The sequence below is a fragment of the Rhinichthys klamathensis genome, unplaced genomic scaffold (genome assembly GCF_029890125.1).
Source record: "Rhinichthys klamathensis goyatoka isolate OS25496 unplaced genomic scaffold, OSU_Roscu_1.1 h1tg000585l_1, whole genome shotgun sequence".
Taxonomy (NCBI): domain Eukaryota; kingdom Metazoa; phylum Chordata; class Actinopteri; order Cypriniformes; family Leuciscidae; genus Rhinichthys; species Rhinichthys klamathensis.
In genome coordinates this window covers 87841-113186 of record NW_026607045.1, presented here as the reverse complement: position 1 = coordinate 113186, position 25346 = coordinate 87841, and the positions used below count along the sequence as shown (strand labels likewise).

General features: G+C 40.0%; 1 protein-coding gene across 2 annotated transcripts in view; it reads left to right on the top strand.

Annotated features, from left to right (window-relative positions):
* Nucleotides 1-431: 431 nt before the first annotated feature.
* The window catches only part of alcama (activated leukocyte cell adhesion molecule a), a 70767-nt gene continuing 45852 nt past the window's right edge, over nt 432-25346 (top strand). For both annotated transcript variants that reach the window (XM_056240182.1, XM_056240181.1), the window contains exon 1: nt 432-677. In XM_056240182.1, the coding sequence (XP_056096157.1) occupies nt 620-677 (58 nt within the window). In that variant the 5' untranslated portion in view covers nt 432-619. The remainder of the gene's footprint in view (nt 678-25346) is intronic.

The following is a 25346-nucleotide window of genomic DNA, read 5'->3' as shown; positions in this document are numbered from 1 at the left end:
ATTATGACATTTAGAAAAATGTAGGATTGGTGCATGTTGATGTTGTCGCCGTCTCTTCATATAGGTGTTGGGCATCTGAAGTCTTCATAATAGGCTGATAATAGGCTAGTATCAAGGTTGAATCATTTTGTGAAAACTGTGATACGTTTTTTCAGTGTGTACAGTATAAAAATCATTGTCCATTGGCCCCATAAAACATGAAAACCCAACGTGTGTGTATGTGTATGTGTATGTCTGACGAATTACACAATGACTCACTGAAACAGTTCGCGGCCGGGAACGGATTTGCTAGAATAATTCGGACTTTCCGACAGCAGCGTCTCAGCGACAGGCTTCACCCGGAGAGGGCGTGTCGCTGGGGGCGGAACGGGGGCGGAACGGGGGCGGAACGGGGGCGGGGCTTGGCGCCAAACTCTCCAGTGTGAATTCGCACTCCACTCCACTGCTCGTCCAGACTCCAGACTTCACCTGCACGCTCCGCACAGAACAACCCGCCTGATCCTTTCAACGCACTCAACCCAGAGACTTCTCGTTACTATCCAACAACTTCAGACGACCATATTTCTGAGATTCTCTTCGGACTGTAGGCTATAGAGGAGAGCCGGGGTTTTCTTTAAGGATGCAATCGGTTATCTGCCTTTTCGTTGCCTTCGTAGCAGTCGATGTGTTTCTTCCAGGTATGTCAGTTAATTTATCATGAAAATATTTGTATCTCATTCTCCCATTCTTTCCATGAAACATCGCTGCCGTAATCCGAGGGTTTTGTTGAGCAGGTTCGTTCCTATAGTGACCATTCGACTTTTTTTTTACTTCCTTATATCAACATCAACAAGTGTTTATAATAGCCGTTGCCGCAATTCGTTGGCAATCATTGCCAGGACATGTGTTACACTTTTCATTTCTCCCACGTTAAGAACAAGAGGTCAAGTCTCCACCTGAAGAAGATTAAGCATCTGTGCCCGCCTCGGACATTCACATTCATTCATTTTTATCACCAGTTGTAGGAGACTGATAAAGCTTTCAAACTTCTGTACCTCAGTACAGAACAGTGAATATGAAGTGTTTCAACTTTTAGTTTGGACACGCGAAGCAATGTTTTTGATAGGCTACATGTTCTGTATCACACGCAGAAACAGTGACATCACACCTGCGCGTGTTTCTGAAAACCCCAGCATATGCGTCAGTCCCAAACAGAAACTAAACACGGACCTTAAAGGGACAGTTCACCTTAAAATGAAAGTCCTTTCAACCATGAATATTTTCTAAAAATATCCTGGTCGGTCATTTCTATGGAATGAGTATGAATGGTGCCTGATTCAGCCGAAGCGTCGAAAAGGACTTCAGTTTCACATAAAAGTAGTCACACGTGTGCAATACTCCAAGTCCTCTGAAGTCATACAGGTTTGTGTGAGGAACGAGCCAAAATTAACTGTTTTCATTGGATCATTAAGTCAAGTGAGAACTGGATCTGTTTGATTGATGAACAAATCATTCAGAATAGGTTTTGTGAATTGGATCACCTGTCTGATTCATTGAAAAGATAGGCTAATCTCACAAATATGTCGCCAGAAGACTAGACATGTCGTCTTTGGACTACTTTTATGGTGATTTTGCGTCATGTTTAAAGCTGATCGCCCCATTACCCATTCATTGTAATCACATAGGGAAAAATCGCAGGGCTACTTCCTTCAGCCTTTAATTTTTATTAGATTTTTTTGCAAATGAAAAAGTCATTTTGAATATGATACAGCATTTTAATTTTGGGATGCACATCCTTTTAATAAGCAACTGCATTATTTTGGGTTCGTGCATGGCTGTTGTCCTGCGTGCTCAAATTATTATAAGGGGTTTTGAGACGTGCGCGAACAACTCATTACAGTCTGGGCTTGAATCTTCTTTGAGCGCGTGAGTGCGCTATGTGTGTGTGCGCGCGTGAACGGGGGAGAGAGAAAGAAAGCGAGCGTGTGCTTTCTCACGAGAGGTTGCGGAGGTGGAGAGCGAGCTGTGTGTACCAATTCAGTCATTTGACTGTTGTATGGTTTTTATCAGTGTCACATGCTTGTTTGCTCATCAGAATTTCTGACATGTCTTTATTCGTCTTCAGACCAATCTATGTTAATGCGGTAAAGTGATTGATTGATAACTTTGAGATGGCGGCTGCTGTATTGCTCATTATTCTTTTTGAAATGTTTTTCTTCTTAGATAATGGCCCACTAAAGATCTATCTATCTATCTATCTATCTATCTATCTATCTATCTATCTATCTATCTATCTATCTATCTATCTATCTATCTATCTATCTATCTATCTATCTATCTATCTATCTGTCTGTCTGTCTATCTGTCTATCTGTCTATCTGTCTATCTGTCTATCTGTCTGTCTGTCTGTCTGTCTGTCTGTCTGTCTAGTCTTTATTTCTTTTTTCAATTTAAAAACAAAATGGGTTGTTGGCATAAAATACAGTCAACATGTAATGTGCATGTTTAATTGCTCACATTAATGACAAGACCTCACATTAATTGAGAGATGATTTATTACACAAATCCATACCAAAAACAAACTTTGAAGCGGTTTTAAAACCCCATTGGAAAATCTTTGAAGGCGCCAAGGGGGAATTAGTCTTCCGGGATTTGACGTCATCCCTGCACCACTCTATTTGTCAAGTACTCATACAATCTAAATTTTTTGTATGTTAGGGTAACTGTGTGCCACGTACAGTCCATAATGGGAAATTTGTTAAATCAAATCAAACGTGTTCAGCATTAAGGAAGTTCCGTCACACAACAGGAAAATGCACATCATATGACATTTTCCAAAATAACACTTGTTTGTCAGCCTGTTTACAGAATTTAATTTTGTTTTATTGTGTGACAGAATATGTTGTTGAATACATTGAACTGCACTGGAAATTAATTGGAAAATACAGTTTGAGTGAAGATTCTGTCCAGGCTATTGTTTTGGTATATGCAATTGGTGTGGTTCACGTTCTTGGCTGAGGAACCAGTACCATCCTTCAGTATTTCCTAGTGTAGTTTCTAAGTGGCAGAACATGACATCTCATGATTTATCCTGAGATGTTAGGCATGTTAGTATATGTCTGTTTCCCCCACACAGACATTGCTTTAAGCTACATAGACAGCTTTGAAGAACACACACACACACACGCGCAGACACACAGACACACAGACACACAGACACACAGACACACAGACACACAGACACACAGACACACAGACACACAGACACACAGACACACAGACACACAGACACACAGACACACACACACACAGACACACACACACACACACACACACACACACACACACACACACACACACACACACACACACACACACACACACACACACAACCCATTCCCTTTACTTAACGTGTATTTGCTGTTATGACCCTCTGGATCTTTTTGGTTGTGTGTTGGAAAGGTCAGTTTCTCTGAAGTGTTGTTGGCAGGAGACTGATAACCTGTATGCAAACAGGTAAAGAAGAGCACCTCTGCCGTCTTTGCAAGCTCAGTGATTGTATCATGTGCTCTTGATGGATTTTATAGAAAAAAACCTGTTCTGCAGCCTACTGAATTATTTAATTTTTCAATCATTAAATGACTTGGCTGATGAAACATTTCCTAATTCTGATTAAGAAGAATTTTTCCTCGTTCTGAAAGCTGCATGATTAAAGGACGGATGTATGTGGACTAGATTTAGTAGCATGCATGGAATATTTCATAAATCATCATCGTATTTTAAATAAAAGATTCTAGGGGTTTGGTTAAGGTGAATTTGTAAAATGCACAAGTTTCCTGAAGGGTTACAACAGGATTACGTCTATATTTACATATCAGTGATGTCATTCTGAATGACGTTTGAACATGAGGAGGAACTGAAACTCCCTATGAACTGAAGACACAGACCTTTGTTTAGCATGAGAGATGGAAAAACCTAATTACATTAAGACTGACACTAAGCCACATCTACACCAGGAAATCCCACATCTGATCATTTAAGCATTCCCCTATGGGGGAATATTTTGTCTTTGTTTATTGGCAGGCAAGGGCTTGAGCTGATTAACGTCAGTTCCACTTATATATCAAACAGGAAACGCATGTAGTGAAAAAAGAAAAGTCTAATTCATATTTGCATATTCATTTCGTTAAAGCTTAACTATGGAACTGCTTTCAGGAAGAACCAATGGGAGCATATGGTAAAAGCTAATTTTACAGCTTTAGGGCTTTGTTCGTCTCAAATGGTGGGAAGAGGATAGAAAGAAAACAGCATGGCTAAGTGAACAGTGTTTTATGTGCTAAAATGATTGTGGGTATTATTCTGAAATGATTGGATTAGGAGACAGGCAGTTAAGGTTTCAGAATGTGATTTTGACCAACCATTTAAATGGGTTGAAGTGCTGAGGCCATTATGTCATAATTTATTCATATTTAAATTCCCTCCCGACCACTCGCGTACATGCACGCGCATACATATGCTTCATCACAGGCTTTTACTGTAAATTACTCAAGCCATGTGTTGAACCAAGCATCTGTTGTCCCATGAACACATGCATTATCCCTCCTATGGTTTCATCGGGGGTCTTTCTTGTCCATCAAATGCACTCCCCGTTTGCTAATGGATTAATCGGAGCATTGCTAAGAAGGAGGACCTGCTGTCTGCACTCTGCACCGCCCAAAATGGCCTCCTGAGACTTCACCCAGACTTATCTACTCATCTGGTCCCACACCCCTCCTTTTTGCCACATAATCAAAGGGAATGCTTACATTAGGTTTGTGTACGCAGTCTGATGGACTTTTGAAACGCCTTTTACAAAGATTGCTGGTTGATAAAAGCCGGTTGGTGGTCTTAAGTGCCGCTTTGAGGGAATATTGTTCTCTTGCTTTAATATTGTTATGCATATAAGCAGTGTAGCGGCGCACAGCAGGGAGACACGAGGGACAATCTTCTGAGATAAGCTTTAAATGAGAGCGCTAACTTTTGCATGCTGTACACAATAACGTAATTGTAACGGGGTTTGTTGTTATGGGAAGAAGGAGGCGGGAACCAGCGAACATTTAAAGGTTTTAATAAAATGAATCAACAAATACAAAAATGAAAGTATGCCAGCAGCCCCTCGCGGACGACTGCTGGCCACACAAAACAGAAACAAAACACAACGTAAAATCAGGCCTGTTCCTCTCTCGATCTTCACTGTCGTCGCTCCTCCTTTACGCTTCCGCTCCTCCGTGAGAGATGCGAGACCGGTGCGTCTCACAGGTGTCATTCATGATCACTCACGCCACCGGCCTCGCGCCGTTCTCTCACGTCCCTCGGCCTCGTCCTGCTCGCCACAGTGTTTTTAACAGCAGCATTCTCATCAGCACCAAATATGCAAGTAGCAACAATATTTTTCAAGTTCTCCTTTTCACTAGAAAAAAACAAGGTTGCGTGTTTTCAGATCAATATCTTTTCATAGAACTGATTGTGGGTATCAAACTCACCGTTTGTCTCTCGGATACACATGCAAGACGTTTTGCTTTCAATCAGAATGCGGAAAGCTGATTAAATGTGCCGACTGGGCTAGTTTATGTGCATTTATTTATTAATATTAATGATTCTTGCAGACTTAAGCGTCTGGCAGCCTGAGAGGATGCAAGTCAGAATGTTGGCAAACAGATCTGGTCTTTTAGTTGTTTTTTTAAATCCTATCTTGAGTTTAATGGGATGGTTTAAAGCGCCATAACTGACTCTTTTGGGCCACTCTTGCTCGTTTATGGGCCGGTGGTATAAATATATTGACATGGCAGTCAATGAAAGGTTCTGGACATGGCTATCGATTATACAAGCATCCAATTATTTCTACACAATGTGTTTTTTAACATGCACTCTTTGGCGATAACTCAAGAGTGTGGTTAGTCGTTTTACGGCGAGGCCACCCCGAGCTGTTCAATATAGTTTTAGCATCAATTATATGGCAGTTGGAATGTTATTTATAAGTTTGCTTATAGCGCAAGAGTCATAAGTCATCCTTTCTACGGGGTTGTTGTATTGATCAGTTCAGAGATCACAGTGTAGAGCCAATTTGAGTGTGTTTAATGCTTGCGCTTATGAAACGTACATGGTGCGTTTTGATCCGAGACCCTTTAAGCCGTACGTTTTGAGGTCGATAATACCACCCAGAAAAGGATTTACATACATCAGGCTGCTCGTTCACATGTAGTGGTTAATGGTGGTCCGGCGGATACTATTTCTTCAATGTCAAATGTTTGTCCTGGCATTTAGATCCATCTACAAAAGGTTGCGAGTTGTAGCAGCCCTTAGCCCTTAGTCTCCCTCCCTCCAAATCACATTCTGTCAAATATCCATCTGAGGCTTTGAGCGTTTCAATTCAGGCTGACATTCAAAGCCACACAACCTTTCTGGCAGCCATGGAGACGCACGATAACCGGATTCTCATTCTGGGTCCGTCGCTTTGATGCTGTCTGTGATGTGCAGATTGCATTTCTCCATGTGTGAGGAGACGTTCCTGCCTGCCACTCTTGCCTCTTTAAGTGATGCTTTGAACCCAAAAGGGCATGACCGAGGAAGGCAAAGTCCCCCCCCCCACTCAAATCTGTTCCGGATAGAGTGAGAGAGGCGGATGTTAAAGAACGTTAGAGTGCCCATGAGCTCCATGTGTTAGGGACAGGATCTCCCAGAGCTGTCAGGGTGAATGAGGAAGCACTGACATCGATTAAAACTATTAAAGGTAATGTGGGGTGAACCATGATCTTGACGGGTGGAGGCTCTATTCAGAGAGACGTTCAGCACAAACAATGCGGGCGGGAGAAATGGTCTGTCTCGCCGTTTAAAGCTTTAAGTGCTCTTTTAGAAGGTTCACAATGCACCTATTAGTTTGCATAAGGTTGCGGCATTTTGGCTTGAATTAAGAATGCCTTAAATTCCATTACACTTTGTATTAGAATTTAAGAAAGTGGAATTAAAATGAATGGAAATTTACATAACTTTATCCATTTAAATAAGTAGTTAACCCAAAAAGGAAAATTCTTCAATTATTTACTTACCGTCATGTTTTTTAAAACCTGTAAAAACTTTTCTTCTGTGGGACTAAAGACGTTATTTTGAAAAGGGCATTGAGGTCTAATGTTGTTTTGGACCCTTATATTGGCTTTCATTACGTGGACAAAAACGTTCTTCAAAATACCGTCTTTTATGTTCCTCAGAAGAAAATAAGTCATGTAGTTTTAGAATGACATGAGTGTGAGTAAATGTATATATTTTTTATATATTGTGTGTGTGGGGCAATATCCAAAATCCTTGTCCTTGAGGGGACATTTTTTGGTCCCCATGAGGAAAACTGCTTTTTTGAAAATATAAAAATGCAGAAAGGTTTCTGTTATGGGTATGTTTAGGGGTAGATTTAGGGTTAGGGTATAGAATATGCAGTTTATACAGTATAAAAATCATTGTCTATGGAATGTCCCCATAAAACATGGAAACGTGTGTGTGTGTGTCTTTATGTCAGTCAGTCAGTCAGTCATACTAAATTAACATGGTGACAAAGTAACTCATATGACCTCAAACATGGTGTGAGACAAAAAGAAAAACACCCTAGAGAGGTATTAATGTACCTGTGTTCAAGGGAATTTCTTAAAGGGATAGTCCACCGAAAAATTATGCCATCATTTACTCACCCTCATGTCTTTTCAACCCAGTATGACTCTTCTGTTGAACACAAAACATTGAGGTTGTGGGATTCACAGAAGAAAAGTCATACACTTTTGGAATGACGTGAGAATGAGTAAATGAAATATTTGTTAATTGTATTTAAAATGCAACCCTGTTAGTATTGGGGGAAAACTCCCACAGACAGGAGCTACGCATAGAGTTTCGAATGCAGCAGAGTTTGCCACTGAAAGAGGAAGTGGTGGCCTTTTTGAAGTCATTAGGTCCCTTTCAGATGTATGTCATCTGTCTTTACCATGGGTTTATCTGAGTAAAGAAAAAGGTTAAAAAATGTTATTCCCGCTAACAATTTAATGGCCTCCTCCCTCATGTTCACATCCCCTTTTAGCACCTCCCTCTAAATCAAGCTCAGAGGCGCTGAATTGTTGTCTTTATGCACCGAAGTAATAAATTATTCTGGTTATGTGATTTAAAAGGGTTACTGGTGGGAGTGAAAGGGAGCAAGAATGAATGAAGCTGCGGCTGAATGAGTTTACGATAAAAAACTTTGTTGAGATGAAAACCTTGAACCCAAATGTCAGAGAAAAGTTCAAATGCAAGGTCATGTTGCCCAGTAAAATCATGCATAGGAGTATCATTAAGGGTTCCCAAACAAAAGGGTTCCCAAAGATGCATGGCATATAGAATAAATTTCGACTCAATTTTGAATTTCCTTTTTGAATTTCCGATACAGCTTTGCCGCATGACTTTACATGCCATAGTCGGAAAGCACCGGATTTTTGACAGGTTAAACATTCAGTAAACCTCATGGTGAAAATGATTAGGGCAGGCAACCAACCCATGCTCCACTCCCGAGAGGCAGGGGAAGAAGCATCCTCTCATGCGATAAATTAGTTCCAGCTCTCGCAGGCTGGAGGAGCTTCCTCTGAGCGCCGTGTTGTTTCAGCATGCACCGTTCTAATGCGATTTTAAAAGGTTGAAAGTTGGAGTAGAGGTAAATGGTTGATTATGTACACAACCGGCGCACAGCTGCTTTGGTTCACATCGGGGGGAAAAGAAGCCTGTTTTTGTTTTTTTTTGGTTTTTTGTTTTGTTTTTTACCCCTCTTCATGAACCTGTTTCGGCACATCGAGATCGGTGGCCTGAGGGGTTGTTGCGACTCCTCCCAAAATTCCTGTCTTTATCTCTCTCTTCACATGTAAAATGAATGGTTTAGGAGAATTTTTTTACACTATCTTCACTGATTTTGTGTTGCTTTTATGATGGGAATACTGCAGAGAGCAGGATCAAGCAACAATGTTCTCTAGCAGATCTTTCTCTTTCGTCTTTCCACTCTCAGTTGTCTTTTGAGGGAAAGTTTAGGACTGATCCGTCTCTTTATTTATTCAATAAATCCCACCTCTGGGTGTTTGCCCTTTTCGCTCGCTCCCTCCCTCTCCTCAAAATCCCTTGTTTCTTTATTCATCTCGTGTGACAGCACTTTCTGCATTCAGCACAAATTGATTTATTTACCATCCAGAAGGGTCAAGTACAATGGGCCCTATGTTAAAAGTCTTGTAGATGTGCACAGAGGAAAGCCATGAGTGTGCTATGCTGAATATCAAGTCTAAGGAGGCTGTGCTCTTTATAGAGCCATCAGAAAAGAAAATAGCTTGAGTTATATCTGAAAGACCCCTGTAAGATTCGCTACTCCGGTAGTCTGCCATTTTGTCACCCCAAGGTCCCCACTTTGCAACGCTAATACCATAGGTATTATACTACTTTTACCAAAGTTAAAAGTTTCATACTTGAAGTAGTTTTTTCTACATTTTCATCTGTTTTGAAAGCCATCGGAAAAGAAAACTACTTGAGTTGTATATCTCAAAGACCCCAGTAGGCTTCGATATACTGATAGTCTGCCATTTTGTCACCGCATGCCCTCCACTTTGCTATGCTAGTAATGCTATTGACCTACCTTGTAATTTTCCTCACAGCAAATTAGGCGAATTGCACATCCAACATTAACCTACAAAGTAATGGGGAGCAGCTATAAAGAAATGTAGCAGCTAAAAGCCATGAAAAGCCTTAAAAATAGCTTTTTTTTAATAGCAGGGCTAACTATTCTGTTCAAAGTGCTCATATAAGCCATTATGTGAACTAAAGGCCACTGTGCAAGAGAAAGAAACAGGAAAAGGAAGAGAAAAGATTGCAGTCAGTTTTTTTTAATACGCTCACCAAGTACTTTATATTTACGTCTGGTCCTAATTTCAGATTTTTAATATCCGACAGCTGTTCTTACCACTACAGCGATATATTTGGGATTTATTCATAAATGTACAAACATGAATAACTCTGCTGCTTATAACAAGTTACTAGCACATCCAATGCACTTTAAGGAGTCCACTCCATCTTCTGAAGTGCCATTTCAGTGACATGAGGCTGTAATATGTCTGAGAGGAACTCCACGCTGAAAGCTTGGGGTGATAGCACACTAAATTTAACCACAAGCTCACCAACTTCCACTTCTTTTTTACATCCTTATTTGGAAGTACCTGTGAACACATTCATTGCAGTCGGAGATAACACCATTCTTGGGAGGTTTTCGAGTAGTTATCGTAGATCTCTTACTAAAGGTATTTAAGCTAAAAGCCTGTGCCTTTGGTGTTCCCAGCGTCTTAGGTGGACTATTTGCAGGTGAAGAGATTTAATTCCTTTTCTTGCTCCTCATCTCACTCTATCCCTCTCGTTGGGGCTGCACACATACTTTTGGAAAAGATTTCTTCAAGTGTGTTCCTTGGAGATAAGAGGCAATGTATTTTTTCTCTGGGCAGTGTGCTAATCTTCTGCTGTTCTATATATAGGAGACACAAGCTAAAGTATTTGTTTGATTCAGGCCCATGCAGTGGTCTCATGACCACATTTCAGATGTCATTTAATGAAACTGACCTACGAAACACAAGGTTCCTCACACTAACAAAAAACTAAGAATACAAGGGCCGAGTTTCACCTTTCTATTTCTCTGTCTGATACTCAGTAAGTTCACAAGAAGTTTGTCTTTTTCCGAAGCAAAAGCTTAGAAACCAAAAAAGCATAATGATGTTGACGTCAGGTTTTAGTCACTATAGCACTCCCATTCATCTCAGTTATGCCTAATTTATACTTCTGCGTCGACCTCCTGCCGTAGCTACGTCGTAGGCTGTGTGTAGCGCGCGTACCCTGACGTGCACCTCTCCAAAAATGTAACAACGCGTCAATTCTACGCGGACGCAAGCGCTGTGATTGGTCTGCTAGAACCGCTCCCTCGGGTTTCACATGTTCCCTCTGCGTGCATCAACGCGGACAACGACGCAGAAGTATAAATTAAAACCAACCCGTAGTCTACAGCGTAGAGGCTCCGGCGTAGGTCCGACGCAGAAGTATAAATCAGCCTTTACACAACTGATTGGCTAAGGTCACCACAAGAAAGCTGTTAGTCTCAAGATCTCCACTAGCAACTATCCTGAGCTGTGACGTTCAAGTAGACATGCTATTTGTTTTTGCAGTATTATGTTCTTTGTTCTTGCTTAAAAATGTATCTTATCAGAACACACGGCTACTTCTGAATGGCTGTCAATGGAGAAATATGTTTTTTGGTCAGAATGGTGTAGTTATAGCAATCTACCAGCTGAGAGTAACTTCATCCTTACTATAGCCAAAACTTGACCCAATGGTGGTCATCAGCCTTTTTTCAGTTGGTTCAAAGTCTGTTTTATTCAGTTCAGGCAGTACTAAAACTTTCAATATCATTTCTCTTATTTTCTTGTGCATTGCTAACTCAGGCGTGGGGAAGGGCAACGTATCATATCTCTGTAAAGCTTTGGAGCATGTTTGATCCTTTTCATGAACTCACCCCATGGCTCTCACGTCTCAGTTGGGCCGAGGCAGCCAACGGCTCAGTGCTACGACTGATCCGTTTTATCTGCAGAATCAGTCGCTGTACCATCCAGGGCATCAGTGCAGCTACTTTCCCCTCTCATCTGCTAAACATCCCAACACTGTCTTCCAGCTTACAATTAAAGTCAGATGTGATTATTTGAATTATATTGCTGAGTATGTCTTTTTCTTATTATTGAAATTGATATTTAGACCAACATTACGAATTTGAATGTTTTATTGCTTTTACATATTAACTTGTTTATTGTACTATAATGCAGAGACTTACACTAGGCCTATATGTAGTTTTGCATCCCTGCCTAAAATATTTTAACTTTCTGAAGTTCTCTATCACGTACTTTGCATTATTTAACAACCATGTTGGCTCAAAACAAACATTGACTTGAGCAAAAACTAGCTCTAAAAAACAAAGCGTTCCTTCATATTCAATATTATTTTGATTTCACTCGAATATTCCTCAGGTGTTTGCGTTTTATTGGGATCCGGGGCTCATTTCTTGTTCTTGGCCATGGAAAGTGTTTTTAAATCTTATCTTAGCTTGTGCTGTTGTGGTAACTGAATCCTCAGTGCCCCCAGGAGCTGTGCGGTAAAAAGGCAGGGAGGAAACGGCCTGCCCTCATCCTAGCTCTAGTTGCCAGTGGCTATGCTGCATCCCTCTGCATGATTGAAACTACAAAGCAAAGCTGACTTTATCTTCTCATCCAGTTCAGAACATGCCTCAGCTGTGTTTCCCCCCTTTTCAAATAAAATTAAATCTACAATATAGTGATGCCATAACGGTATGCCCAGGCCTGACAAAGTATTTGAACAAAACATCAGGTGTCTGCAGGTCTTTCTGAGCCTCCTGCTTTGAAGGAACAGAAGGTTTGGCTGCAGGAGCCTGATAGTTGAAAGCTCTGATGTTTCTATACAGATGATGTTTGTGTCCTGCATCCACCTTCCTCTTTCTGTCCTTTCAATGTTTTCACACAATGTTTCAAGGAAAACGACAACATTCACATGATAAACACCTCTTTCTCTCAACTGCATCTGATTTCTCTGTCAGTCATTTGCAATAGTAATGTTTTTTTGGTTTTTTTTTGCTCTGTTAAAGTGGGCGGTTGTGCTGAGAATTGGAGAAGCATTTGCTTTTCCCAGACGCTCAGATATGTTTTATTTAAGCATTTTCTCAGTTGTTTCTCCTAAAAGTGATGAAGTGTGTGATTTGTTTTAGTGTTAAAAAATATAAATAAGCAATTCATAGGTTGATTTATGCCAAAATGTGTGAACACTGGCTCAGTGCAAACATTGCTCTGTTTGTTTAAACATCTTGAGCTGCCCGACAACAGCAGCACTGGCTCAACCAATGGTGTGAGTTCAACAAATGAGTAATGTTTTTTCAGAAACCTGTTTGAAAACAGCTATTTTTGTAATTCTGTTAAATGCTGCTAGTCACGCAGAAATGACACACTTCAACTTTGAATCATGCAAGAAAAGCAAATGAGACAACTGGTGACATACAGCAAAGGTATAGAGCTATATAGAAATGAATTTGCATAGTATATCAGAGAATATCTGACTTGGAAGAAGTCAGACTTTTCAAGTTGGTAATTGGTAAATGACTGAAATTAAAATTCGATACTAGTTTTGTCTAAATAAAATAAAAAATAAAACGCCAAACTAAAAACAATCGTAAATGCAGTATGAACAATTTATTCATCCTGAGATATACTAAAGGTTACATTTTAATAATGTTATTAAATTGTTAGTGTTTTTAAAATATTAATGAAACACTATAAAACACATGCATCTCTAATAATATTTATGATTTTTCTTTCCTGCCGTATTATAGAAAATAGAAATAAAGAAAAGACATTCACAAACTGGCGCCAAGGGATGGTTTTCTTGGTTCATCAGACTGGATGTCAAGTCTGGTCTTGTGCAGTCCATTGGGAAGGGGACGTTATTGGGTGTGGTCAGGACCAACAAAAATGACTCTGTCTTCAAAGTGTAATGCAGATGGCTTCAGGGTAAAATTCCATTTCCCCTCTAAAATGCACACAGACACACACCCGCAAAACCCCCTCCCCAAATCATACACAAACCCCATGAACAGATGTGCTTTTGCTCCTGCACATACACACAAAGAGAAAAGTAATGAAAAAATACAGCTTCATCGCTGCTTGTTTGTGCCAGCAGTCCTATTCAGATGGATTCATAAGCAGTTTGAATACAGCCATTTCAAGGCCTACATCTATTTTTCAGCTGTGCAGTGTGTCACAATGGCACTTAAAATTTGAGTGGAACGGATTTCAAAATAATCCACTTTTCAAAATTAGTGCTGGAATATCACGCCACAGTGAAGGTTATTCTGTCTTATAGGCTTTGTTATCTGTTCCCTTTTCACCCCACTGGGCTTGGTAGTGTGCCGGACAGCAAGGTGCCTGAACTGAAGTGAAGGCCTTTGAAGTTATAAAGCAGATTTCATTTCTTCATCAGATCCCCAGCCGAGATCAGGTCATAATGACTAGGCTTCATATTTTTTTGAATGAATAGGCCTTGAATCAAATTGTATTTTAAAGAAAGGCCAAAAGCGATATTTTGCCTCTAAGGCAGGAGCTTTACTAGCACAGTTCTCAGCATGCGTTTCTGAAGCTGCTTGACATTTTCACCATTAACATGCACTGAAAAGGACTTTCAGAAACTGACTTCTCAGTTTTCCATAGCTTTCGGATGAAATGCTTGAACTTGGGGTCTAGAGGACCTGAAGATATGGACAGATCAGTGAGGATCGGTGTCAACTATAGAAATGCAAACACAGGCTCGCTCTCATATTTCCTATGCGTTCGGTATCATTGGTTTATTGGCTTCACAAAAATAAACCCTATTTAATCTCTGTGTTTGCTGCATTTCAAAGACATCAACCGTTCAAAGAGTTTATTGGAAACTCGTATTATATAAATATGAATTAGAACAAAAATGTGTCTTACAAAAGATTTTTTTAAAGCCCTTTTTAAATAGCATTACAAACCCTGTCACGATTAATGCTTCAGACCATACTGATCAGCTTTTCTCTTGAAGGTGAATACATTTACATTGACTCTAAAGTATGTTAGGGAAAGAATAAAAAAAAGATGCACATTATGTTTTATGAGCCTGAAGCTGTTATACAGCAGACTGGTGTGGGAATGATATTTCTACCTTTTCTCAGATTATTAAAATAGCTTGCACAAGTCTAACACCTTCTGATGCACAGAGTAAACAGTGTAAATGATTCAACACATGTTCCCTAGACCCAAACCAGCTCAGAAACACTCTCCAGCTCTCACATGATCATTAGCTTCTGCCTGCAGTTAACCGATGTGACCAGGATCTTAATGACTTTACACAACTTGAATACATTACAGCTATGCCGTCCAAACAGACGCACGGCAGGGTCCAAAAGTCTAAAATATTTATGATTCTGCACTATTTATAGGTTCATGCTAATGTCATTAAAGGAATAGATCACACTGAAATGAAAATCCTGTCATTTACTCACCCTCATGCTATATTTTGCAGAAAACAAAAGATCATGTGTTGAAAACACTTTCTTATCCATGTTTAATGTTGTTGGAAACCAGCATTCTTAAAAAAATCACACTTTTGTGTTCTGCAAAAGAACGTCTTACTGTTATATTGTTTTGGACAACGTGGGGCCTTCGAGGGAAATGATTTAGAACTACTGGTTTAGAATATGAGGGTGAGAAAATAACAGAATTTTTATTTTTGGATGATTTTATCTCTTACAAGCAAAATGAGGATCTAAGGCATTCTGAAATGTATGTTCACTTTTCAATTTTGAAACTCATATTGTTATGCTGATTATGTGAATTCAAATGAAGAATTTTTCTATTAAATTAGTGGTCTGAGACTTTTGGATCCCACTGTACGGTTTGTGATTAAAAGCAACACGACATATAATGTAGCAAGCCTGTGCTGAAAATGACAAGAATCTGAAATTTCCTTATTAAGATGTTAATGAGCTTGAATTGATTTTTTTTTTTTTTTCTCATGGCAGTAACACAGTGGGCAGTTTTGGGCAGCGATTGTCGCTAGTCTGCAAGTAGCCAGTCTGATTGCATAGTAGCCTACGGCGGAAGAAAGAACTGGTGTAATTGCTAAGTTTTGCAGAGCAATCACTACATGGGTCATAACTAGATTGGTGGCATCGACTCTCAACCTCTCTTCCTGCCACCAACACTCCCCTGCACTGCCTCAATTTTGAGCTATTGTGTTTTTTCTTCCTCCCCATCGCTTTCATGCGCTGTCTCTCTCTCCCACGGTTAGAAACTGTCTTTAGATGCCACAAAAGCTGCCTTACCTGATGCTTGACATTCCATCATTCTGCATTCAAATAAAGAACGTGCAACAATAATTATCAGACCTGCAAGTTCTTCAACATATTTTAATCTTTGTTTTTGCATTGTTGTTTGATTGAACAACTTTCTGAATCGCGTTGTTGTGGGATTAGTCAATCCAACAGTATCGTTAAAGACCAAACTGGTATCGATTCAAAGTGTCAAGCTACTGATTTCAAAGAAGCTTCAGTCAATTCTGAAGAGCTTGACTCCGTTAGCCATTAATGGCCATCTTATCTGGCGAGAACTGACTGGAGAACCTGTTTAAAAACCAATCAGCGTGTGCCCACACAATCGCCTTTGTTTCTCCCTTTCCCAACGTCCTCTGTTAGTCAGGCTTACCTTTTGCATGATAAATTGGTCGGAACGGTTCACCCCGCACAACACCGCGGAATCAATTTAGCCGCATATGAAATGGCAGCTCGAAGTGCGAGACGGAGCACAGTAAAATAAACTTTCAAGGTATTTCATATTGAATAATGGATGTGCCAGAAGCCATTACAAAATCATTCCGTTTTCCATCCTCCCGTCGCCAGTGGCGGATACGAGACGTTTCTAGCAAATATGGTAATAAAGCAAGTGTATGATTCACAGACGGCGAGATGTTTTACTCCAGATACTGTGATTAAATATGGATGTTCTTCAATATAGAGACACTCACAGAAATCTTTTCAGATTAACCGCAGGTCCCTGTTTGCCACTCTCGGCTGAATGGCTGTATACAATATGTGATATGTTTTCTTTGTTCTCTGCTCTTTCATCGAGGGGCTGCGGCCGTGCCACATTGCTTTCACAGTAATCGCAAATGGCAGCAGTGATACATCATTCTATATAGGGCTTCCTCATATGTGTCCCCAAAACAAAAAGCCAAACACTCACGGATGTCTTCTCTAAGCATAGGAGGGAAGCACAGTCTTCCATGGCAGCAGCTTTATCGCTCAAACAGAGGATGCGCTTGGTGTACTAATGCTTTCTCTGTCTGTCTTAGTGATTGTGTGCGCCTCCTTAAATGAAACCTGTTACCCGGGCAAACAAAACGCATTTCGTTAAAGCTTTTTTCTGCTTGGTGAAATGAATTTGAGCTTCTACAAGCTCCATCCGCAATGAGAGTCAAAAAGATAGACAGAGAGCAGTTGGCACATCTTTCACTTAAAGAAATATACTGGATTATATAATCAACAACGCTTGTGGCACAATGTTGATTACCACAAAAATGAATTTCCATCCTTTTCTTTAAAAACAAGCAAACATTTGTGTTACAGTGAAAGTGAATGGGGCAAAAATGTAAACGTTAATGTGGTTTCAGTTACAGCCATAGGACTTAAACAATATGAATGCAAACATGATTTTAGTGTGGAAGAAACGATAAAGTTATAATCAGTTTTACAGCTAAAGCCATAAACACTAAAACCTTGAAACAAGTATAAAAATTTTTTAAACAACTTTACCACCCAAACATACAAGTTTAACAAGAATAATGCATTTAAATCCCCCCAACCCCCCCCCCCCCCCAAAACTGGCCCAATTCACTTTCATTGTAAGGGCATCGCTATAACCTATCTTTTTTTTTTAAAGAAAACAAGGGGAAGAGTCAAAATTATTATTACTATTTTGGTAATCAACATTATGCCACACAAAGTGTTAAATTAACTTGACTTGTAGGATATTGAACCCTGAATATTCCTTTGACAGTCTTTTTAATTCACAATGGGCCAAAACTCAGACATGTAAATTAGATAGAGAATCCGTCCTGGAGGAGGTGTAAAAGGAGGGGTGGCGCTGCTCTTTAAGAATTTATGTAGACAAGCAATGTGCATATCTACCCTCTGATGTTATAGACCAAGTAAATTTTATGGGCAGCCTCTGAAGTTTCTCTTTCTGACCTCTGACCCCTGTCTGCAGAGAGTTTCTGATATCCATCTTAGACATACAGTCTCGGCAGCCGCGGTTTTGAAGCTGGAGAAACCACAGCCTTTGATTTAGAAGTCACGCTATGCTCACTGGTAATTTACACCTTCTCAGTTCTCACTCAGTCCTAACTAGTGAGCGTTTCTGCCAATTATATCTACGACAAACGGAAGAGACGAAAGTGGCTCTTGTCGTCTCTATTCCTCTGGGTACTCACAACGGTCCAAATATATCTTCTCTGATCCGCCACCCTAATCAAGAGTTTCATGCATCTCTGGGTTTTGTAACAGCTGGATTAGTTACTAAACCACACAAGCTTAACGGGTTCAAGACTGACGAGATCGGCTTTGTGTTTTCTCGTGGAAACGGTAGTCTCAAATGTCAAATGTTAATCACTAACAAACATTAAGCTTTTGTGAGATTCTCTTACACAGCGGTTCAGTGCGTAATAGGATACTGAGATTCATACTTAATTCTTACTCTGTTTGTTTGTTTGCTTGTGTCTTTTCCATTAGAACTGTCCTCTCACAGTCAAATGATTGATTATAACGACACACAAATGGCTTTGGCCTAGACAGTGAATCGGGTCTCCAGGCAAAAGACTGTTTGTGTGACTAATGCAATGATGAGTGTTATTCTGGAGTTTGAGTGAATGTCTTATAGATAAGGGGGGAAAAACGAAGTGTGAAAATAATGAGTGTTTGGACAAACACAATCAAACGCTCGTGTAGCTTTGGAAATTACTTCCTCCATTTTCTCGTACAGCTTCAGGACCTGAGTAAAACTAGTGAACTAGAACCTCATAGAACTTTCATGAAACTAAATGGCCCTCATTTGTTTACATCATCACCTCTTCATGATTGGTTGTGAGTTATCACCGTGGTCTGCGGTTCGCTCCTTTAATTGACTGAAACTTGTTAGACATAAATGTATGGACGGCATTAGCATATTTTAATTATATGAAGATCCTCCTCTGCGCAGCCCAAGAGTAATTTCAGAGTGGGAAGTAGATAAACTAACTTTTCATTAACTCACATCCTTTTATACACACACACTCACACATGCAAAATCCTTCTCAGAACAAAGTAGTTAATTTATCTTAACATCAAAGTTCTTCCACTCAGTACTTTCGCTCTGTACTGTCCTGGAAGAGATGTTAACATTGTCTGCTAGATTTTGTTGGTGATTAACAGTCTCATTTTGAGAGAATATGATACATAATGTTTTTCAGTTTACCATCGAATTCACATTGCGCACAAAACTTACTGATTTTGCCAGTTTTAATCTGTTTGGTTGCTATGGAATTTCCAGGAGTTTAGGGAGAGACCAGTTTGCCTGGAAACAACGTCGTGTTTGATACAATGAACTTTTTGAAGGACAAACGAATCATTCCTGACATTGAAATTCCTGTTGGCACAAATAAATCATGATTATAGCATTGCCAAGGTCATGAGTTCGATTTAGGGATGTGCAGAACTACACATTTTCAAAATGTACAAGTTAGCAGGTTGCCTAAACTAATAAATTGAATAAATAATTTCTTATTTTCTTTAATAAAGACTTATTTTGACTATTTTAACCTTAACAGGCCATCTTGAAAACACAACTCTTGTGTAAGTAAAACAGTGGCTAAAAACATCTGTCTAGAAGTGTCTGGCTGTATCAACCTTTCTTTAAAGGGAATAAAAAGAATCTAAGAAAAAGAAAAATCTAAAAGAAAAACGTAAGCCGCTTTGTACAAATGTATCTTTCAGATAAGCCCGCAAAAACCTGGTTAACTGGTTCTAGGCCTGAATGAATGCTAATAGAAAGTCTGGCTACACTTAACTATGTTGTATTTGTTCGATTAAGATTAGCTTACTAACTACGATTACTAAGAAGGTTTGATTTGAAGTTTAAGACTTAAGAAGGCTTGATTAAGGAGCTTTTGGCTGCTGATAGAACAGGAGAGCTTTAGAGATGTGATCTCATCTGGCTTAAGTACAGGGGCTATTTTCTGTCCTCCATTCCTAGGTCCTCTCTCAGCATTGCTGCCGTCTCCCGGTTCGTTTGTTGTCACGGGCCTGCGGTGTCCCAGATCCGTCTTGGCTTTATCTAAGCTGGTGTGAATGGATGGACGATTCCGGAACGGCGGGCCTGATAAGGCATCGACAGGCCCGTGTGGGCTGCAAACTGCCTGGAAAGAGCCTGCTAACCTCTTCCAGAGCCCCCTATAACAACTCCCCCAGGGCTTTATCTGAGAGTCCCAGAGACAGGGTGACCTCGGCTCTTGACTCCCCTATCTCTCCGTGCACTCCCTTGTTGATAGTGAGCCTAACACAGGGCCCTCTGTGGCCACCGTCAAATACACCTGCCCCCCCTTCTTTCGCCCCCCTCGCGGCCTGCTGCCAAGGCTGGCAGCCCCTGTTTGGCGAAATGGGTGAAATGGAAGAACGAGAGCATGCTGATATGAGCCACAACACCAGCCCTCTCTCTTGTTGCCATCATTCCCATCTAAACTCAACTCTGAAAGCCCTCAATGGACCTTTCATGTATCTCAAAGGTTCTTCTGTCAATCCATGTCTAGAGTTCACATTCTGTGATGCCCTCTGCGGGTCAGAGTTCTCCAACATTTCAATCTTGCACCCTCAGGCACATTTCAAGTGTCGTACAGTCTGTTGCCAGCTCAGTTTTTCGATCTTGCATTGCCTTTTCAGATACATTGACTAATCTTAGAATGTGACATTGTTTAGTCATTCTCATTTCCTGCCTGTTCTATTATTGCTAATGGTACAACTTTGTTTTGATTCTATGTTGGTGACTCACGTATAGCTTTGAGTCTCCTTATTAACTTCATTCATTGGTCGCTGAAAAAGCAAGACCTGCGGAATTTCACAGAGTGCCACACATTGACAAAATCCTACACCGCTTGTGTGTTTCTTTGGTTTTTCATATATATAATATATAGGGAAAACAACAAACCATGAAAGACTTTTACTTGAAAGACTAGAGTGCCACTCAAAAATTAATTGGAGTCCGTCATTAATTTATAAGTCCAAAAATTTTGAATAAATAAATCACTTTTCAAATTGACAAATAAATAGAATTGTATATATATAACTGTGTATGTAATTAATGTTAAAAGGGTTAGCTAAATATAATTAACTCATTAACATAAAACTTTGACTATATTTTAAAACACGCCTTCCTAAAATACAGCACGGCTGCCAGTGAAATGTCAATTTACTATTTGTAACATTTAATTACATTTTAAGCATTTAACGGGGTCATATAATGCCATTTTTGTACAAGCTAATATGATTCTTTAGGGTCTAAATTAAAAGCTTGTAATATACTTAAATTAAAAATTCTCATTAGTATTGTACGAAAACACTTATTTTACTTGGTCAAAAACAGCTCTGTTTTCAGCACGCCGTTTCAGTGCATATAACTTTAAATGATAATGAGCTTTGCTCACCCCGCCTCTCGCTTCTGCCTACCTACACCATTTGTAACTCAATAACAAAATAACCATAACGCGTTGTTCAGTATAAACGTGGGATTATGAATTATATTGAGAACGTCATACATAGAAAACATGCCGTAATGTACCCTGAGTGTAAACCTTAGACGCATTCATTGTGAAGCGTGCAGCTAGTGATTTGCAAAGATTAATATATTAATATAAAGTTTAATAAAACGTTACACTCACTTCCGTTCTTCTGGAGGTTCAGCAGGAACACGCATATCTGGTACCGATCCTTTTTTCATGAGCAGCAGCTTAGCAAATCCAGCTTTATACTGACCCTCGTTTATAAAGCAGTCTGGTGTGAAATGATTCGCGCTAACATGAGAGCATGACGTTGCTCGTGGGGAATATTCCCTTTCGAAAACAAACACAGCCACTGCGTCTTCAGCGGTTCGGATTTAGGAACATTAAAATGACTGCTGTGTTCGTTATTACACCCAAGAACAGAACACCACAATCGCTTAGACGCCATTCTGCTAATAGACGGTGCTCCAGCATATCAACAATGACCGCGCCGTGCAGACTATGATTGACAGCTCCCTCACGAGCGAGGGCGGGTCTGTATTGAAACGCGGCTGTCATTCAACAATCGCGGGAGGGGCGTGCGAGCCTGTGACGTCACAGGCTCGAACGGCTCGATTTGAGGCAGGGGAAAACATATAAGGAGATTAAAACAAAACCACTGGATGGATTTTTATCATTATATGATGGTTGTGTACAGGCACTACCAACACACATTTCAGTACAATCAACTTGTAAAAGTGCATGTACCATTATATGACCCCTTTAAAACAATTGTCTCTATGTAAATATTTAAATTTGAAAAGTAATTGAGTAATTCACTTTTTTTATTAATAAAGTGATAATTGATTTCCTCAACCAATTTTTTTCCTCCATAGGCACGATGCAATCAATATGACAAAAACACCAATGTTTAAGAATCATTTCAAATAGTTAAGTTAAATTCAATAATAATCAGAATAAACCACATGCTTTCGCCAAGTAATATATTTTATTATTCTAAATGTAGAAAATCAACCCAGGAATTGTGATTTGAGTAGAACCATATAGAATCTGAACAGTTTTTTCACATGAATGCTATGGATATGAATGCTATTAAACTATTGCTAATGTAATCTGTCAGTACTCAAGAAGTTCCTATTGTTAATATGAATTATAATCCTGCACTAAAAAGATAAATGGTGATCTTATAGCAGAACTTCTTTTAACAAGCTCTCAACCGGCCTCTGTGTTTCGATTTTTAATGATGACCTTCCCCGGGTCGGTAAGTCTGAGAAGACTGAGGATTGTTTCTGTCAGCCTGGTTTTAATCCTGTCAGGGTTATCAGCATTTGGTCCTCATGCTGAGGGATAGGGGTGTTTCGAGGTGAATGGGGGTTTTATGTGATCTCTGAGGACTCACAGGAACCGAGTTCCTCCTAATGACAAACACTTGCTCTTTAAGAGAGTTTTGAGATCAACACGGGTTCTGTTACAGAAGCCTGACCCATAGGGAGGTCAAACACACCACCACACTCTTTCACTTGTTCTTGCTTGCAAGCAGGCAAAAGCATAGACTTTGGCCTCCCTTGGGATAGCGTTTGTGTCCGTTCGGTCATATTTCAGAAGTAGGAAGCACTTTCACCCTTTACTACAGTCAATTTAGATTAAAGGAACCCAGGTTTATTTCAAGTTAAGATCAATCAACAGCACTTGTGGCATAATGTTTACTACCACAAAAATACATTTTCACTTGTCACTCCTTTACTTAAAAAAAGCAAACATCTGTGTTACAGAGACACTTGCAATGGATTCCAGTATCTTATCCAGTACCCCTAACTTGTGTTTTGTTGAACTAATAAACTCGTCATCGGCTAATACGCATGCGCAGGTTAATTTACTTCCTGAACAAGCACGCACCCGAGTCTGCTCTGAGCTGCTTTCACATTCACGCGCATTGCTCCACAGTTCCAGTGCAACCGAACTCAGACCCCCTCTTACAGGAAGTCACGGGTTCAGTATCCCACTCACAAGACAAAGTACTGTACTGCACTGTACTGTATTTTAAGAGTTGATAACGTTCCCTCTTAGCCAGTGACTAAGACTAGTCAGATAATGAGGATTGTGACATTTCAGGAAGGGTCTGATATTGGACTTCTCCTAACTTTTAGCAAGTCTCACTCACTAATGACTACTTGACTCATTCACCTCACGTTACACATTTTAGAAGTTTCCTCCAGGACCCAAAATTAGAAGGAGGGGTGTGCCTTAATTCTCACTCAACAGGGCTTTCCCTTTGGAATTAATGCAGTAATCTCTCTTAGATCTTAATTAGAGAGCATTTCACGCATGCTGTATTTATAAGCCACGTATTTGATGCTTCCGTCCTCCCCAGCCTAAATCCAGACAAGATGGTGCCATACCTTTTAAATCAACCAGCCTACAGAGGTCTGTCTCGAGGGCTGAAACACTGCTTTGCTGGAGATTTCATGATAATCAGACAATGTATATGTGTGTGTGCCCCCCCAAAATAGCTCTTTTTAGTCAAGAAGTAATCTCAGCGGCAGAGAGGTGGGATCCATGCTGGAACAAAGGATCATGACCTCTTTTGAGGGCATGAAATGGGCCATTTTTCAGGACTCAGGTGTAGTACTGTGAGTGATGGCTTGGTAGGTTAATGGAATGTGTAAATGGGGGGAATATGTGGTTGTGCTCGTCCTTTCCTTTAAGACTTTAAGCTAAAACACACACACACACACACACACACACTACTCCACTTAGACTGTAACAGTATTAGCGTGATTGAGGAAACCGGCAATTTTATCGGACCAGCTGCTGTTGGGTTCCGGATACCATCTAGAAACATTATCTGCTGTTATCCTGTAGCTAAGGTTTTATTATCTGGCTGTGTATGGCAACAGAGCAATATCATGATATCTTAGCAACAGTGTCCAGCAGAACTGTCTCAATGCATTGTGTTATGTGATGCATTTTGTTTTGTACTTTCATCAAAATTTTTGTTTGCAACATATTCTCTTTTTTTAACTCTTTTGAGTGGGTAAAATGAGTATGTCTTTCACCGCAGTTCACTTGTATTACTCATTGAAAAGTAATAACTCTTGCCTGGATGAAATGATCAAGTCTCTGGCTTTTTGTCTTGTCCGAAAGGAAAATAAAAATAGCCAAGCCCTCAGGTTGTCGGGGTAACAACTGCACTCCAGAGCTTGTGGGCATGTGCAGTACAACACGGTAAATCAATCCAGAAGATTTCTCAACTTGAAGAGAATAGGAGCAAGCAAACAATAATGATGACTAAAGCAGCTGCCGTGTTGAGGGGCTCCAGGTGACCCTGCTGTGGCTCTGAGCAGTGAGGCAAAAAAGTATCAGCTATCACCTGCTGGCCTCACCCGTGACTCCTGCTGCTAGGGCTGTTTATCTGACCCCTCGACCTTTGATCTGTGGGTACTCAAGGTGCGCCAAGCTGGGGCCTGAAGAACTTTAGCAGGGGGTTGGGATGTTCTCTTCTCTCTCACCTGTTGGGCATAAATCATAAATGTTTTATATTTATATATGTTTATATAAGATACGTGTGTGTGTATGTGTGTGTGGTTATTCAATTCCAAACCTTTTCTAATTCATTTCTAAACCTTACCACAATGGAGGATGGTGCTAGCTTTCATACCCTTCATTCCTATTGTCCTTATTGTTGTGTTGAAATCTCTAACTATAGACTCTCAGGGGTCAAAATCAATGCTAGACATATTCTGAATTCCTGAGAGGTCTATAATGGAGAAGATCCCCATTTGTCATTCTAGAACAGCAAATGTTTGTGCTTGTCCTTTAAGTTTTTGTTATAGGTACGTTTTAAAAAAAAAAAGGTTTCTTTTTAGGGATGCACAATACTAAAATTCTGTCTGATACTGAATTCTGGCAGATATGCTGAAAATTAATTT